At 44.5% G+C, this 17225-nt stretch overlaps 1 protein-coding gene across 4 annotated transcripts in view; it reads left to right on the top strand.

Moving 5' to 3' along the window:
- Nucleotides 1–17225, top strand: part of CLCC1 (chloride channel CLIC like 1) — a 274427-nt gene that overhangs the window by 83906 nt on the left and 173296 nt on the right. For all 4 annotated transcript variants that reach the window (XM_086953903.1, XM_086953902.1, XM_086953905.1 and 1 more), the window contains exon 4: nucleotides 10220–10330. In XM_086953903.1, the coding sequence (XP_086810029.1) occupies nucleotides 10220–10330 (111 nt within the window). The remainder of the gene's footprint in view (nucleotides 1–10219; nucleotides 10331–17225) is intronic.

The raw sequence follows: 17225 nt of genomic DNA, 5'->3' as shown, positions 1-17225 counted from the left end.
TTCGTAAAATGCTTTCAGGATGACATTCTGATTTTTTCAAAAAATGAGGCTGAACATAGTTCACATTTAAGTATTGTATGCAAAAGATTAGAAAAATCTGGTCTTACCCTCAAAGCACACAAATGCAAACTTTTTAGGAAGTCGGTGGAATACTTAGGTCACACTTTGTCGGGGGAAGGTCTTGTTCCTAAAAAATCTAATGTTGAGGCCATCCTCTGTGCTCCAGCCCCAAAGAATAAGGAACAACTTCTCTCTTTCTCCGGGATGTGTGAATACTATAGTAAATTTGTTGTGAATTTTGCCACCAAGATGGAACCCCTAAGAAAACTGTTAAGACAGTGCAACGATTTTGTATGGGAAACTGAACAGGAAAAAGCTTTTACAGATATCAAACATGATATTGTTAATTCCCCGACTTTGAAACCATTTAGAATTGGAAAGAAATGCATCATCACCACTGATGCAAGCTTGTACGGTCTTGGGTGTGTGCTATCTCAGACTGATAGTATTTCAGAATGGAATGTAGCTTTCTCCTCCAGAACTTTGAGTGAAACTGAACGCAGATATGCGGTTATTGAACGTGAGTTGCTTTCTTGTGTGTGGGCCATTGAACACTATAGAATTTACATTTGGGGCAGTGAGTTTATTCTAAGAACGGACCACAAACCTTTGGTGCATATCCTATCAGCCGGTGGTGGTTGGAATTCGACGGCTAGGATTGCACGTCTTTCATCCAAGCTACAGGAGTACAATTTTAAGGTTGAATATATTCCAGGGAAGAAAAATGTCACTGCTGACTGTTTGTCACGTCTTCCGTGTGAAAGTAAGGTGGACAATGTGAATAGTCTTACTGAAGTCGATTTTGTATTAGGGTTGACAGATTTAGTATCTCCCCAGTATCAAGATATTTCTGAACAGTTTTGGATAGAATGCCAGAATAAGGATGAGAAATTTGTTAAGCTGAAGAAATACCTTCTAGAAGGTTGGCCCAGCAAGAATAATGTTGAATATGATCTGCTACCATTTTACAACATAGCGGAAGAGTTATGGTGTGAAGGTGGTTTGTTTTTCAAATCTGAAAAATGTATTCCACCAAGTGGGGTGCAAGAACTTATTCTCAAATTAGCACACAAGACTCATCCGGGAATCTCGGCCATGAAGCGTATCATAAGGTTACATTTCTGGTGGCCTGGAATGGATAGATTCATAGACCGTACTGTCAGAGAATGCAATGAGTGCTGTAACAGTGACAAGATGTTAAAATTACATGTTCCACCTCTTAAGACAGTGAAATGGCCAGAATTTCCGTGGAGCAAGATAGCGTTTGATATTTCGGGACCCTTCCAAGTGTTGCCAGAAAGTTCACGTTTTGCGTTGGTCATCGTAGACTACCATTCTAAGTGGCCAGAGGTGAAATTTGTAGCCAAAATCACTTCTGAAGTTGTCATTTCCTTTTTCAAAGAAGTTTTCGCTAGGGAAGGCTGTCCTTCGGTATTGGTCTCTGATAAAGGGGTGCAGTTAGTCTCCGCTGAAATAAAATTGTTCTTACAATCCTGTAACATCAAACACATATGTACATCTCTTTACGAGCCACATGAGAACGGGCAGGTTGAGCGTTTCAACCGTGTTTTGAAGGGTTTTGTCTCTGATGCCATTAAAGAAAAAGGGGATTGGTTAAACCGTATTAGACAGAAACTTTGGACTTATCGTATAACTCCTCATAGCACCACTGAGATTAGTCCGTTCAAACTACTCAAAGGTAGGGATCCTGCGTCAGACACGTGCCCTTGGTGGTTCAAGGAAAAATGTGAAGCTCTGGGACAAAATAATGTAGATATCAAAGAAGTTGCAAAGAGAGTAAGTGGGAAACAAAGTAAGTCTGCAGTTTGGTACAACAAGAAGTGGAAAACAAGAGAGCATGATTTGTGTGTTGGTGATTGGGTAAGAATCTTAAAACCTTTCTTAGTCACCAAAGGTACGAGTAAGTTTGGCAGACCTATTCAAATCAAAAGAGTTTTCAGTAACTCGGTTGTTACTCAGGATGGCAAGGTCTGGAATTCGAGCAGGGTTGCTAAATGTCCTACACAAGATGTGTCTAAATTCCAACCTCATGCTATTGCTGATAGAGGTTACATTTCTGATGGTGGGTCTGATTCCTTTTCTGATTCTGTAGCTTCAAGAATCAAAGATGATAGGCGAATCAGAAGAAGACCGATTTCTTTGCAAGATTTTGTATAGCTGTTTTTTTTCATTTTGTTTTGGTCTGTAGCTCTTCCAGTCTTACATCTGTTACTTTCATTTAATGAGGGAGGTGTGTTATATCCTGTTACTTTTAAGTGCCTATGTTATGTATGCTTGTACCACTTTAACTGCATGTGCCATGTTGTGTTTCCTTTTAATTCTACATTCTTAACAGAGCTTTGCTCATACAGCATTCTCTACTGTTAGTCAGTTGTAACCTGTGTCCTGCTGTGTCAGGACTGGATGCTGTGCTGCTCAATAAATCATCTTCAACTACAACCTCTTCCTTGGATTATTACAGTCTTTCTCATACCTTGCCCCGCTCCACTGGACTGAGTTACCAGTGCATGTTGCTTGTGCACTAATAATTTTAAGTTCAGGAAATTACTCAAAACAGTTCTGTTTTAATGCTTAGATTCCTGTTTCCTGTGACGTGTTCTACGCTGACATACCCCTCCTGGGGTGATTTGTGCGCATTTGTACATTAAATTAATAATAATAATAAAAATAAAGCGAATAGAGAAGAGTATTCCAAGGAGGGGATGCATAGACTGAGACTCTACCAAATTCTACCGAATGCATAGACTGAGACTCTACCCGACTCTACCGAATTCTCTCCATCTGGGGCACGAATGTGCCAGAAAAGTGCTGGCTCTCAAAACTGTGTTGAAGATTGAAGTTACCACTTCTATGCTGGACAGACATAGATATGCTTTATTTATTTGCTTCGTTGAGCTTGAAGTTCTAGAAATAAACCCAGGCATGATTTCAGAGGATAATACAAAGTGGCTAGTATTTAGCTATAAAAGTTTTTGTCTTTAACTAGAACTAGGAATATTGAGAATTGTATTGAAAACATATAGTCAGATGATCTGTTTTTTTGTTTCGTCTGCATCCAAGAGTTTATCCTGTCAGGCTCACCAAGAATTGTCTATCCCCTTCTTGGCGTACTTCATATATTTCGCCATGAAGGTGCACATTTTGATATTGGTGTCTGGGTAATCTTGCTCTCCAGTGAAGGCAGTGGATACTCCACCTTAAATATAGCCTTATCTCGCTCTCTTTCGCTAATGGCTGATGGATTTTCTTTGCCACACAATCCACTACCTTAGGAGCATGCATCAATCAGACAACAGCTGATGATTCAGTTGTTTGGGCTTTAACATGGCGGAGGTGGGGGTATTCATCATCCACCCCACAGATTGAGAAGGTTCTGGCTGACAGGGCATGCTGCATCCTGGTTATTCATCAAATGAACCCCCATTGTACAACCCGCTCTCCCCTCCAGTGGGGGGAGAGTGGGGGGGGGGGGCGGGGGTCTTCAAATTGGGGAAGGTGTTTACAACCAAAGGGTTGTAGTTTTTCTCCAGTGATTCCAGTATCTCGGGAGGACGAGATCAGTTGGAGTGTGTATGCACTGTCAAGGAGGGTCTCCCTTAGTTTAAAAGAAAAAAAAAATCCAGGCTGCCTTCAGCTGTGCACTTCCCAGGGGACCTTTAGTATCTGCGGTCTCTTGGTCAACAACCACCTCTTCCCTCCCCAGGAGCTCAGAGAGCCTTTCAGTTAACATGATTAGACCATTGGTCGGGTTAAGAGTTTCTTTAATTACCTATTTGAGAGAAATGCAATCCTCAGTCAGAGCATGCCCAGCAAGGGATAATTCCCCCTTTTCCACATCCTGTTAAATATTCCCGAAAGAGGCCATAATGGCACTGACACTAAGGCGTTCAGGCACAAACAAAGCCAATTATCTACTGCCATTCCAATAAACTGGGTTATCTGCACCCACCCCTCCTATGCACATTACACCTTGTCTAGATGGTACAGCACCATTGTATAGTCCGACCGCATGCAATGGTGGGAACCCCATATCTTTGTTAGAGGGAATGTGGGTTCTGGGGCACCTACCTACACATGCGGTGGCACTGTGAGCATGTGGCGCGCTTTTGGTCGGAAGCTAACTCCCCCCCAACCCCCCCATAGAGCTTTGGTGGACTAAGTTGTGGCGCACATGTGCCATAGAACGCCTGACTGCAATAGTTACAGACAATATGTGCAACTTTGAACGCATCTTGCCGCCTTTGAAGGCTTACGTGAAGACAGACAGGGCAGGGTTGTACCCATCTACCACCATGCCTTATATGCTACTGGCGAGTCCGGCTGGGGGAGGGGGGTCTTGTCGTCGGACAGTGGGTCGGAGGGAGGTGGGAATGAAGTCTTGGGAAGTGTTTCTGATTATGTGACCCCGGATATTGATGATTCGCCAGTCTGATGCTCCAGAATTATACACTGTTCCCACACCTGTAGCCACTGAATATTGCCCCGCCCACCGTTGCGGTCAAAACAATCGAAAAGTGTTCTCCTATGCTTGGTATTGTTTGTACTCTTGAGCTGTGCTGTTCTCGCCCTGAAACTTCCCTTTCCCTTAAAATCCTAATAAAGAGATGGTAAAAAAAGAAAAAAAAATGAACAAGGCAACAGCTGTTAAAAAATAAAGCAAAGAAAAATAATGCGTGATCGTTGCCTCCGGTGCGGGTGTTGATTTTTTTTCTCCTGTAGGTTGTTAGTTTAGATTCTGCCTTTTTGCTTCATGAAAGCCCTGTCCTCTGATCTCCACCCAAGTTTCCTCTCCTGTATGTTTTACTCTCATTGCCTCTTTACTCTCATGTAAGGTTTCCTGTGTTCTTCTATCTTTCTTCCCTTTTTTAGGTCTCGCCTGTCGATGCGCATGCGCATCGAGCAAGCGAGACTATAGGGGCTCATCCACTCTTTATCTAACTGCAAGGAATCGTGGCGATTCCTTGCAGTGCCCGTGACTTTTAAGGTCAATGCGCATGCGCATTAAACTTATGCGCATGCGCATTGACCTTAAAAGTCACGGGCGCGTGCACGTCCGTGTTTGTTTACCCTTGCCTACTCTCTCTCTCCCCTCTCCGCCCCCGCTCCGCCCCCTCCCCTTCCCTCCGTGTCGCATTTCTCCTCCCCCCTCCCCTGTCTTCCGTCCGTCCGTCTTGTTTTCGCACGTCCGTGTTTGTTTACCCTTGCCTACTCTCTCTCTCCCCTCTCCGCCCCCGCTCCGCCCCCTCCCCTTCCCTCCGTGTCGCATTTCTCCTCCCCCCTCCCCTGTCTTCCGTCCGTCCGTCTTGTTTTCTAAGTAAGTTGGAGTCCTTGCCCACCCGTAACTCTGCAGCCTTTGTTTATGCCGCCTCCATTAAGTTATTGTATGTGTCTTAGACGTTCGACCCCTTTTTATGTTCCTAGGACGTTTTCTTCCTGATCACTACTGACCCTCCGTCTATACCGTTTCTCCGTGGAGGCAATTATTCTACCTTGAGTAAGTACGTGCCCCTGAAATTATATTTCATGATTCACAGCAAATAATAAGCGGTTCTTGCCACAGAGGGCACAAAATCACGCGATGAGCAGCTGGTTTTCTGCACAGGTTAAACAAAAAAGTTAAGTATTTTACTTGCAAGGATTACCGAGCTAATACTCTTTACGGTGGTGTACCCGCCGTGTCTCTGCTGCTTCCCCCTGTCCTGTCTCTCCTCCTCTCTCTCTCTATACCCTCCCCCTCCTCCCCACCACTCCCATCAAGTCCCTCTGGCCCTTCCCTCCTCCCCGGACCCCTCCTCCCCTGCCCCCTCCACCCTTTCTTGTTTATTTTATGCCAGTGGAGTTAATGTCGCTGAGTGAGTAATGCATCTTCCGTTGAGATCTGTGTTTAATCCGCAGGACTCGCGCAACAAACCAACGCATTTCATCCTTCTAAGGTCGATACTTGGTCAAGGAGGCAACATCTAAAAATGCCGGCCTTCCTGATCATTATAGATGTTGAAGTTGCTGCTCGTCCGCATGTATTTGTATTTATTTTGATAGCGCTGACGTGGCGGTGAAGCGCTTTTCGGTGAATAGCATGCTACTTCGGAACCATGTGACACATTCCTTATTTTGTAGGACTGACCATCGTTATAAAAGTACCGGAGAGAGGTTTGGACCAAACTGCCATGAATTGTGGATTTCGTTCTACCAAGATAAGCGTCATTGGCAGTTTTAAAATGTATTTAATGATCAGATAGATTGCTGGCGAGTTCGTTTGCTGCAGCTAATATGCACTTAACGCCACAGGGGCACGGCAGTCCTCCTCACCCCCGCTGAATGGCTGAAGGAACACAGAATAGCAGCGTTTGAACAAATAACTTGCATCGTCTCTGATAGATTTTGCAATCTCCCCCCAGAATGAGAGATAGCAAGGCAGAGAGCGCAGCTCACTGCAAATACTGCTGCTGATTCTGTTTGACGTTATACGTCAGTGGACTTGTATCCAAAATACTGTTTTCGGTGAATCGGGGATGACAACTCAATGTATGTTCGGTATTGTATTACAGTGTTGTGTGGTCAGATTCTGGCGTGTTTTTAAAACTGCTGTATTGACATATGCTTCCTGATAGCGTGTGCATTGCTGGATCCCACTCGACCACACCTACATTATTGTTATAAAAACATGTTTTTGTGTGTGTGGCAGCTCTTTAAAAACGTTTGGTAAAAGGTCTGTGCATTCAAGGAACACTTACCATGTTCTTCAGAAGATCCGCAAGTTTGAGCAAACAAAAAAAAAGCACAGCAAATAATAAGCGGTTCTTGCCCCAGAGGGCACAAAATCACGCGATGAGCAGCTGGTTTTCTGCACAGGTTAAACAAAAAAGTTAAGTATTTTACTTGCAAGGATTACCGAGCTAATACTCTTTACGGTGGTGTAGTCCCACCCAAAATGTGTTCATAGATCATGTGTTTTTTAGGGCGGGTCCGACCAGGCCCTTACAGATGTTTAGAATGTTGTGCAAAACTAGAAATCGTGCAAAGGGGGTTATTGATTTAAACAAGTTTCAAGTCTATTTTTTTCCTCTCCCGCCGTGTCGCCGTGTCTCTGCTGCTTGCCCCTGTCCTGTCTCTCCTCCTCTCCCTCTCTATACCCTCCCCCTCCCCCCCACCACTCCCATCAAGTCCCTCTGGCCCTTCCCTCCTCCCCGGACCACACAGTCCAAGGATGCGCCAGCAGCAGCTCGGATTCCCGAAATACTTCCACTTTTTTCTCTTTAAACATAAAGCAGCTCGTGGCGTCCTTGGGGGTTTGGGGTCTTGGTGGAATTTTTCACTCACCCTCAACCCCTCACCCTCAACCCCTCACTCACCCTCACTCTCACTCATCCTCACTCACCCTCAACCCCTCACCCTCACTCACCCTCACTCACCCTCAACCCCTCACCCTCACTCACCCTCACCTTCACTCACCCTCAACCCCTCACCCTCACTCACCCTCAACGCCTCACCCTCAATCACCCTCAACCCCTCACCCTCACCCACCTTCACTCACTCTCACCCTCACTCACCCTCACTCACCCTCACTCACCCTCACTCACACTCACCCTCACTCACCCTCACTCACCCTCACCCACCCTCAACCCCTCATTATCACTCACCCTCAACCCCTCACCCTCAACCCCTCACCCTCACTCACCCCCACTCACCCTCAACCCCTCACCCTCAACCCCTCACCCTCACTCACCCTCACCCTCACTCACCCTCAACCCCTCACCCACACTCACTCACCCACACTCACCCACACTCACCCACACTCACCCTCACTCACACTCACCCACCCTCACTCACCCTCACTCACCTTCACCCTCACTCACCCTCAACCCCTCACCCTCACTCACCCCCACTCACCCTCCACCCCTCACCCTCAACCCCTCACCCTCCCTCACCCTCATTCACCCTCAACCCCTCACCCTCACTCACCCTCACTCACCCTCAACCCCTCACCCTCAATCCCTCACCCTCACCCACACTCACCCACACTCACCCACACTCACCCACACTCACCCACACTCACCCACACTCACCCTCACCCACCCTCACTCACCCTCACCCTCACTCACCCTCACTCACCCTCACTCACCCTCACCCTCACTCACCCTCAACCCCTCACCCTCACTCACCCTCAACCCCTCACCCACCCTCAACCCCTCACCCTCACTCACCCTCAACCCCTCACCCTCAACCCCTCACTCACCCTCACTCACCCTCAACCCCTCAGCCTCACCCTCACTCACCCTCAACACCTCACCCTCACTCACCCTCAACCTCATGCTAAAGATTTACAAAAAAAACCATTAACAATTCTAAAAGCACTAACTCTAATGCTGCGAGACCTATTGCATTTCTAATGCTTGTTACTCTCATAGCGCTGCGCCATTTCCCCCCTTTTTCATTGAATGCTCCTCCTTCTTTCTACCCTCCTTCGTCTTTTCTCCCCGTTTTCCTGCCATTTTATATTCTTGAGCATCTCCCCTCATTCCAATGTTTCCTTTCTTGCTCACCTCCTTTCCTGCCTCTCTCTCTTCTCATGCCCCCCCTTCTTTCCTCACCCCTATCCTCTCCTATTTGATTGTCCTTTTGCCTCCTCTGGTTTCTCCTGCTTCAGCCTCTTTCCCCCTCTGTACTTCCCTGCTCCCCTCATCACCTTCTTACCCCTCCTCTTCTTCCTCCCATATCTCCCCTTTCCTCCCCTTTTCCGTCTCCTCTTGTTTTTCCTAATTTCTTACCCCTCCCCTTTCTCCCATTTTCTCTTCTGCCCCGTCTTTGTTTGGGTCTTGTTCTCTTTCACTGCTCTCCTTTGTGTACCATCTTTCCTCTCATCCTCTTCTTTCCTCTGCTTCTGCTATTCAAGACCATCTTTCCTTTAGCCAATCGCACCTTTCCTCACCAGCTCTCTTCTCCTCCCTTGTTCCTCCATCATTCCAATATTGTTCCTCCCTGCTCTCCTGAAGTGCCTCTCTCACATTCAGCCGCTCTTTTTTCACCTGCCACTCTGCTATTTCTCCTCTTGCACTTCCCCTTTCCTCATTTCTTCCTTTTCTTGCCCCTCCCAGATCTTACTGTCTTTCTGAACCGTTTTCCCCCCTTCACTTTCCCTTTTTCCTGCCATCTTTTCTCGCCTCTGCTCCCCCTTTTATCCTCTCTTCCCTTTATTGCCATTCTTTCCAGTCTGTCTCCACTTTTACCCCTCTTCCATCCTCTTACGTCTCTTCTGCCTCCCTTTCTCTCTTCTCTTCTCTCATCTTTCTGCCCTCGTTTCTCAAAGCATCTTTCCTTTTTTGCATCAAACCTTTTCCCCCACTCTTAACTCCACTGTCTCTCATTAGTCCTACTCTTTCCTCTCTTGTCCCTCTCATTTCCAGATTCATCTCCTTCAGCTGCCATATTTCAGATCTAGTTCCTACCTCTCTTGCTCCTCCTTTTGTCCCTTTACTCTCCACCGTGTCCCTTCTTCCTAACCAGCTTTTTTTCCTCACTCCCTGCCTCCCTTCTCTTCTTCTTCTAACCGCACCACACTCCCATCTTTCCTTTCTTGACCTAACCCTCATTCCTCTCGTTCCCCTCTCCTCTATAGAGTACATTTAGGACCGATCTGTACCACTTTCTCAAGAGTTATTGAAAATCTCTCACCATGTTGGGTATAGTTTACCTACACCGTATGCTGCGACTACACTTCACTTGGTCCAGCCTTCAACTATTTTGTCCATTTCAGGTTGCAAGCTTTAGATCCACTGTTGCTTTCTGGGATAGTGCTATATAGACATCCCAATACTCACATACATCAATACCTCCAGAAAATCTTTTGGAAGTTTAATGCAAGTTTAAACAACCAAATAATCGTAACTTATAAATAAACATGCATGTGTTTTAAAAAATGTCAATGACTATTTTCCCTTAACTGGGCAATAAAGAACATCAAAACTCTCTTTCACTCTTTTTGTTAATGTCAGATTGATTATTGGACATTTCGGGGCCTCAGTTACTATTAAAGTATGTTGGAGCTCAAGTGGGGTACGAGTACAGATACTGTTGTGTAGTTGTAAATCTATCCTATTGTTTTTTCACTACCAATACAATGTTTGCTTTACTGTTCCAGGTTGATTCTTTTCAGAAAAAGGAGAAGTCTAGATCACATGAAAGTAGCAGTATCCCGATTTTTAAGCGGTATTTGAACAAGCTTTTAATTGAAACAGGGAAGCTTGGACTTGTAAGTACGGACTACCGAAAAAAATATTAATTCATAATGCATAATAACGCTTGCAATAAATCAAATCTTCATGAAATGTTGAACTTGCAGCTGCCCATTTCCAATTTGTGTATAAATGAAAATTTGAGACTGAGAGCCTGCTTCATATTGGAGAAGGAAACATGATTCTTAATTCGCACAGAAGTGCAGATATATTTACTCTTTGATTACATACCATATTTCTCTTTAATTGTCCTGGCATTCTCTTGCATTCTTACTGCTTAAGAATGAGAACGAAAACACAATTAGTTAAATTAATATAAGACCGACAATTTTGTCACTGCCTGCACCTCTCTGATAAAGATCCATTCTCTTCTTTTCCATGCGTGTAGCTCAAAAACCAATTGAGAATAGCCAGAACATAGATAGTCGATGAGAAAGGTAAACATGTGTAGACATTCATACCTGGGTAACCTATAGGAGAGGTTTAGGAAACAACCAGGAGACAAACACTTCTGGATCTTTTAAATCTGACAAAATGATCAGGTTGGAAGGTAAAAGGTGGTAAAAGCGCAATTAAGAAAGAGGCTGCAGAAACCCTTTGATAAGAGAAGAAAATGCATTGAAAAGAAACCACAATGTGAACTTTACATTAAGGAAAAGTAGGTAGACGGAAGGTAAAATGCCACACACTGTTAGCGGATAGAAGGTAGGTACCAACTGTCAGAGAGGTGTCCAAAGGGAAGGCGTACTTTTTTTACACTTTCCTGTTTTCAAAGTGTTTTAGATTTCCTTGGTACAATCTAGGAAAATCCTTATTTTATGGTAGGACAAGGAGGCGTAATTTAAGTATATGTTCATATCCTAACAAGCGTAGCATTTGCTGCACCCTCAATTGGTATGATGTAGAAGGTCTGGATAGTGGATGTTGTTGACCAAACCATTTCTTTCAAAATGTTGTCTAGGCTATTGCCAGTAAAGTTGGCCTTGGAGGCCATGGCTGCGCGATTTGAATGTGCACCAAACTGGGAAACGTCAATGCCCATTTCTGATAACAACTAGCAAATTTATCTGTCAAGGGTCAAAGTGCTCACCACATACAAGGGGCTTTCTGATGAAGATGAGCAGCTGTGAAAGAGAGGGATGTCTGCGGGAACTTGTACACCTCTCAACCTCTTCAATATACCTCGCAATGCAAAGTTGAGGGTTGCTTGGAAAGACAGGATATAGAATGAAAATGGTACAGAACCTGTTTTAAATCGGCCCCGAAATGATGACGGCAACTCCATCAGAAGAGAAGGACCTCTCGCGGATGGAAAGGGCCTTGAGGTTGGACCCTTGATTGATGATGCTTAAATTGAGAAGGAAGGTTAGCTTAGCTTAGCTGACAGTTGTTTGAGAGACAACTCTAGTGTAAAAGGCCAGGCAGAGAGGACTGTGTTCGCATCCATATCAAGGAGTAATACGATGAAAGTGGATGTGAAAGGATGATACCGTTCCTTAACCTGCATATGATTCACTCTTTCCCATTGGATAACAGTCAAAGCAAGGGTGTCAAGCAGAAACTTCTGACTGGAAAACATTAATGGTCCTATAGGAGAGACCCTTCTCGAATAGAAAAGAAAGGAAATTGGCTTCACCGAGATAAGAGGTATTAAGAGGGATCCCCATTTCCTTCCATGCATTAGCGAACCCAAGCAGCCAAGTTTAAGCAATAGGATTTATTGGTTCCAGGGGCCCATGAGACTTGCACGAGTAGAGAAGCCACAAATGGTGAATTTTAGGTGTGGATCCTAAGGATTGAACCAGATCAAGATATCTTCTACACACTGGATCACATCCACATGTATGTTTGGTCAAACACTCCATCCCCAAGTATTTTGGTGGCTTCACCAGAAGTTGATGCCCCATAAGCGTCCATTCTAAAGCCAGGGCTAGCAGAGCTCTGCCTGTGTTTTAGTTCCTGCTTCTTGGTTGAGCATATTTGTTTATTGTGTCTATCCGAATTGTGGCTGTTACTGTGGTACAACCTTGTATGGGGTACTTCTGTGTTCACCTCTTTTCAGTTCCTTATAATATTGGGCTGTCTACCACTTTTAGGGATATTGAGACAGTGGCCTAACGAAAATCGAAGGGGCCCCCTGCAAAGTACATGCAGGGGGGCCCCATGCTCCGGACCCAGTTCGGAGGTCTCAGGCCAGGGACTTGCCAATGCTGGAGTCCCCTCGAAGCTCGGCCCCCTCTCTCCCCCCTGCACCACAGAGGCTCCGTAGGGCGTCTGTTACGCCACTGTACACATGAACCCTAATGTTCCACAAACTGTTTGCTATTCATATTGAAATCTTTAGAAACATAATCAAAATGTTTCTATTAAAATCGCTCTCAGAAAGATTGGTTACATTTGGCTAGGGGGTGCTGCTCTTGACACCGTACTCAAGGGCATCAATTTACTGAAGAACAAGGACACAATGCACCATCCGAATGTAGCATACCTAGAGGTAACGCCATACAGCGCAGTGCAGAAAAAGTGTAATATAAAAAAATAGTATAAATGCATTGATAAAGTAGTGGGGTATTGCTGCACCTCGAATATGTCTGCAAAAGTGACCTTTTTTGTCCAGAATCTTTTTCCTGAATTTTGACACTTTGTCTTGGACCTTTTACAGTTGTATCCTGCATTTTCGTCCATGCCTGGTGGTCACCCTAAGCACACCTTCACGGCATTTTAGTTTTCCGTCGTGTTCAGTGATCTCCGCATCAACACACACGGTCTGTTTGGTAAAGCCAAACGAAAGAGACTGGGTGAGGCATTTCTGTAACAACTAAAGCGTTACACAGAATTTTGATTGCATTACACAGAGCCCTGGCGAAGCTCGCTTCTCTGTGAGCAGAGCACGATGGCTCTTCTGCTGTTTTATATCAAGCAATTGCAGAACAATAAAGTATAAGTATATAAATTATAACCACACCAGCTTTATTGTAGAAAAATATTGCTTTACCATGTGAAGTATCCAGAGAACTTGATGCCCAGCAGCTGCTGATCATTTGAGGAGAAACTATGATGCATTCATGAATTCTTTAGACCTAATGTTCTCTATTTGACACAAGCTCAATCAAGAATAGGGTAAGGAGCTGTATTTAAAAATAGCAAAAATCAACTCAGGCATTTATGAAGTATTTTTTATTTAGCATTAGACCACCCTGCAGAGATTTACAGGGTATGGTTTTGTATGGAATAAGGATTTAATAGAATACCATTACTGAGAAAACATTTCACCAAACCTGTTTAATGGAATTTGCAGGATGAACGCATTTACCATTTCATGAAAAACTATTCATAGAATGCCTATTTTTTCCTTCAAGTTGGCTTTTGCGTGCTTATTTTTTTAAGATGTAAATGAAATGGTTGTAGGTCTTTCAGAAATATTTTTGGTGCAGTTATTTATCCCAGTGCTTTACTTTAGGGGACATTATTTTAGAATTACACCTTTTGCATTGTCATACATTTACCTTGGTTGACTTTAATTCTCTGAACATTCACTACCCACAAATATCTTCCACTCCTGCCCCTAAAAACTTCACATTGCCTGACCCCTAAACTACACCCATCCAGAGCCATAAAAGCCCTTTCTACTGCTAAATTCTACTCATCCCTGAACTGTAAAAGAAAACAATCACTACAACCGTACCTGACCCCTAACTCCGCCTATCCCCCAATACTCCTTAAAGGCCTTTCTACCATTAACCTTCATCTATTCCTGAACCCTAAAAGCCACTCACTACACCAATTCCCGACCCCAAAACACCTCCTGTCCCTGAACCCTTATACCCCTTTACCCCACCTTCAGACCCCTCACTATCCCCAAACTCCACCCATTCCTGAGCCCTAAAAATGTGTACGCCTAGACCCCTCCCATCCCTGAACCCTAAAAACCCTGTACTACCCCTAAACTCCACCCATACCTGAATGTTACGAAACCCTCACCATCCCTAAACACCACTAAATACCCCACACGACCTCTAAACTCCAGCCTACCCTGAACTTTAAATGTAACATTTCGTCATCTACATTCCTCGCATTCCTGAACCCTTAAAACTCTTTCTGCTCATACTCCACCCATCCCTAACCCCTTTAAACCCCTCACCACTTCTAAACTCCATGCATTCCTGAACCTTAAAAAACCCTTCACCACCCCAAATGTCTACTCATTACTGAACCTTGAAACCCCTCACCAGCCCTAAGCTCTGCCCATCTGTGAATCCTAAAAGCTCATACTCCACCTATCCCTAACCCCTTTAAACCCCTCACCACTTCTAAACTCCATGCATTCCTGAACCTTAAAAAACCCTTCACCACCCCGAATGTCTACTCATTACTGAACCTTGAAACCCCTCACCAGCCCTAAGCTCTGCCCATCTGTGAATCCTAAAAAAAACTCCACACCATCCCAACATTCCACTGATCCCTGCACCCTAAAAACCCTTTTCCTCCTTAAACGCCACTCATCCATGAACCCTAAAGGCCCCTCACTACCGCTAAACATCATTTCGAGATCCCTAAAAAACCATCTCCACCTATAAACTGCAAACATCCTGTAGTAAACAAAAGGAAGTCCAGACTTCTGGCGTAGATTAAGTAGATTCCTTTATTTAAGTTGTTACAACAAGTTAAGAGAAAAACCCAACCAGGAGCAGCTGGCCTGCTGCTCACCCCTTACCCAACTGACACTCACAGACATCCAACATTCCATCCATCCAACATTCCACACCACACACATTTAGCTGAGCAGCAGGTAAACTTAAGTTACAACATATCTCCCTTCTTTAGGGGGAAAAATGCATTGTGAAATAGATTAGATGAAACAATTAAAATAATGACAATATGGCAAATAACATATAGTCAAGAAATTTAATACAATACGCTAAGAATAAAAAATGCAATACAATAATAAACATCACAACCAGTCACACCATACCACATCTCATCAAACTAACATAAAAGATAAATCCTGTCACACCATACTACATCTCATCTCGCACACTGTCGATAATTAAAAGAACATTCTTTCACACCGCACTACGTTACAACTCGCACAAAACTGTACTAGAGATTTCACACCACATTACATTCTGAATAAAGCATTACATCACTTCGTGAATTAAACCACCCAACCTACATCATACACCAAAACCCATAATCCACAAATCACACCAGTTTGCCAGACCGATACAACGAGCAACACACAGGGAACAAACTCGAAACAACATATATATGAGGAAAAAACATGCGCACCACAGACCAGTAAACAAACACCCTCATAACACTTCTACACTCACTTACCCAAAACTCAAAGACAAAGGGTGTCTTAATAACACACCATTATACAATACACTATACCTAGTGTTAAGTGACTAAACATAACACAGCCATCGCATACACGTATTTAACCAATGAGTGGCTTAACAGATAATAACCACCTCATACACCACATTAAAAGTGTTTCAAAATTCTGGGACCCGTGTCCCTTTCCAAATGAAATCATGGGACTTGGCTATCTGTTGTGGTTCAAATTCTGGGACCTTTGTCACCTCCCAATTCTGACTCCATGACCAGCTTCTGGGATCACTATACCGGTTCCGGGCTTACTCTGGATACTAGCGCCCACTCTGGATTCTATCATCCAGGATCACTGTCCCGGCTCTGGGCTCTCAGCCCCTTATCACTCTCTTGTTTATTTTTAGTCAAGCTCTTTGTCACGGTCCTGGTTATGGGATATTTATCTCCCTTGTAGGCTCACAGATGAATTTCCATTTCTGGGACCTTTGTCCCTTTTTCTTTTTGACTCACTCGTTGGCTTGCTGTCCCAGTTCTAATCTCAATCCTGACTGTGGTTTCTGTTCTGGACTGTTTGCTCTTTTTTTCTCACTAGTATTTAATCATTCTGAATTTAAAAGACACAATGCCTATACTCCCACAGCAATTTACTAGGTAATCTTCAGTTCTTAATAAACAATAAATCAGGGCTTGCTGTCCTGGTTCTATTCCAATCTTGACTCTGGTTTCCGTTGTGAACTGTTTGCTCTTTTTCTCTCACTTGTCTTTAGTCATTCTGAATTAAAGGGCACGCTGTCGATACTCTCACAACAATATACAAGGTAATCTTCAGCTCATAATAAACAATATATCACATACCAGTAATGTGGGTTCGAGGCATGTGGGCTGCTGAATTCATATCTGTGCATAGATCGCCGCCTAGTGTTGGGTCCGGATGATTGCACATTGTTGTCCTGGAAGAGTCTTCGAAGTATCACGAGATAGGTGGCTCCTCCCCTGGACTACAGTGCGCATGGGCATCGCCTCCATCCCCAGATTGTTTTTTTCCGCCATTGGGTTCGGATGTGTTTTCGGTTCCGTCTGTCGGAATCGATAATAGTTTAACTTTCCTAACTCGAGACCAAAAGGTCTTTAGGCTTGGCGTCGGTATCGTTTTTCGTTCGGGTTTGACTATTCTTCAGCTCCGAACTCTTGCTACCCTTCCGTGTGCTGTCGGCGCGGACGGGCCTACACGACGCTCCAGACATGGAACGAACTCCGTTCAAGAGGTGCCCGGTGTGCACCTCCAAGTATTCACACCTCGATGTGCACCCAGTGTGCAACAAATGTCTGTCGCCGGACCATGACGAGGACAGGTGTATGGCCTGTTCAAAGTTCCGGTGTAAGAAGACTCTCAAGCTTCGTCGGGCCGCTAGACTCCAGGCCCAGTTATCAGCGCCCCCGCCAGACAACATCTTCGAAGAAGACGTTGGAGACGACAATGTCTTTCAAGTTTCGGACTCTAGCCCGGCGTCGGAGGAAGAAAACTATGACGCGGGAGACGAGGAGTTTGATGAAGTCGTCGGTGAGGTAGGGGACGAC

Source organism: Lissotriton vulgaris, chromosome 1_1 (assembly GCF_964263255.1).
Source record: "Lissotriton vulgaris chromosome 1_1, aLisVul1.2, whole genome shotgun sequence".
Lineage (NCBI taxonomy): Eukaryota > Metazoa > Chordata > Amphibia > Caudata > Salamandridae > Lissotriton > Lissotriton vulgaris.
Note: the sequence above shows the minus strand (reverse complement) of the source record. Positions and strands in the feature narration are given on the sequence as shown.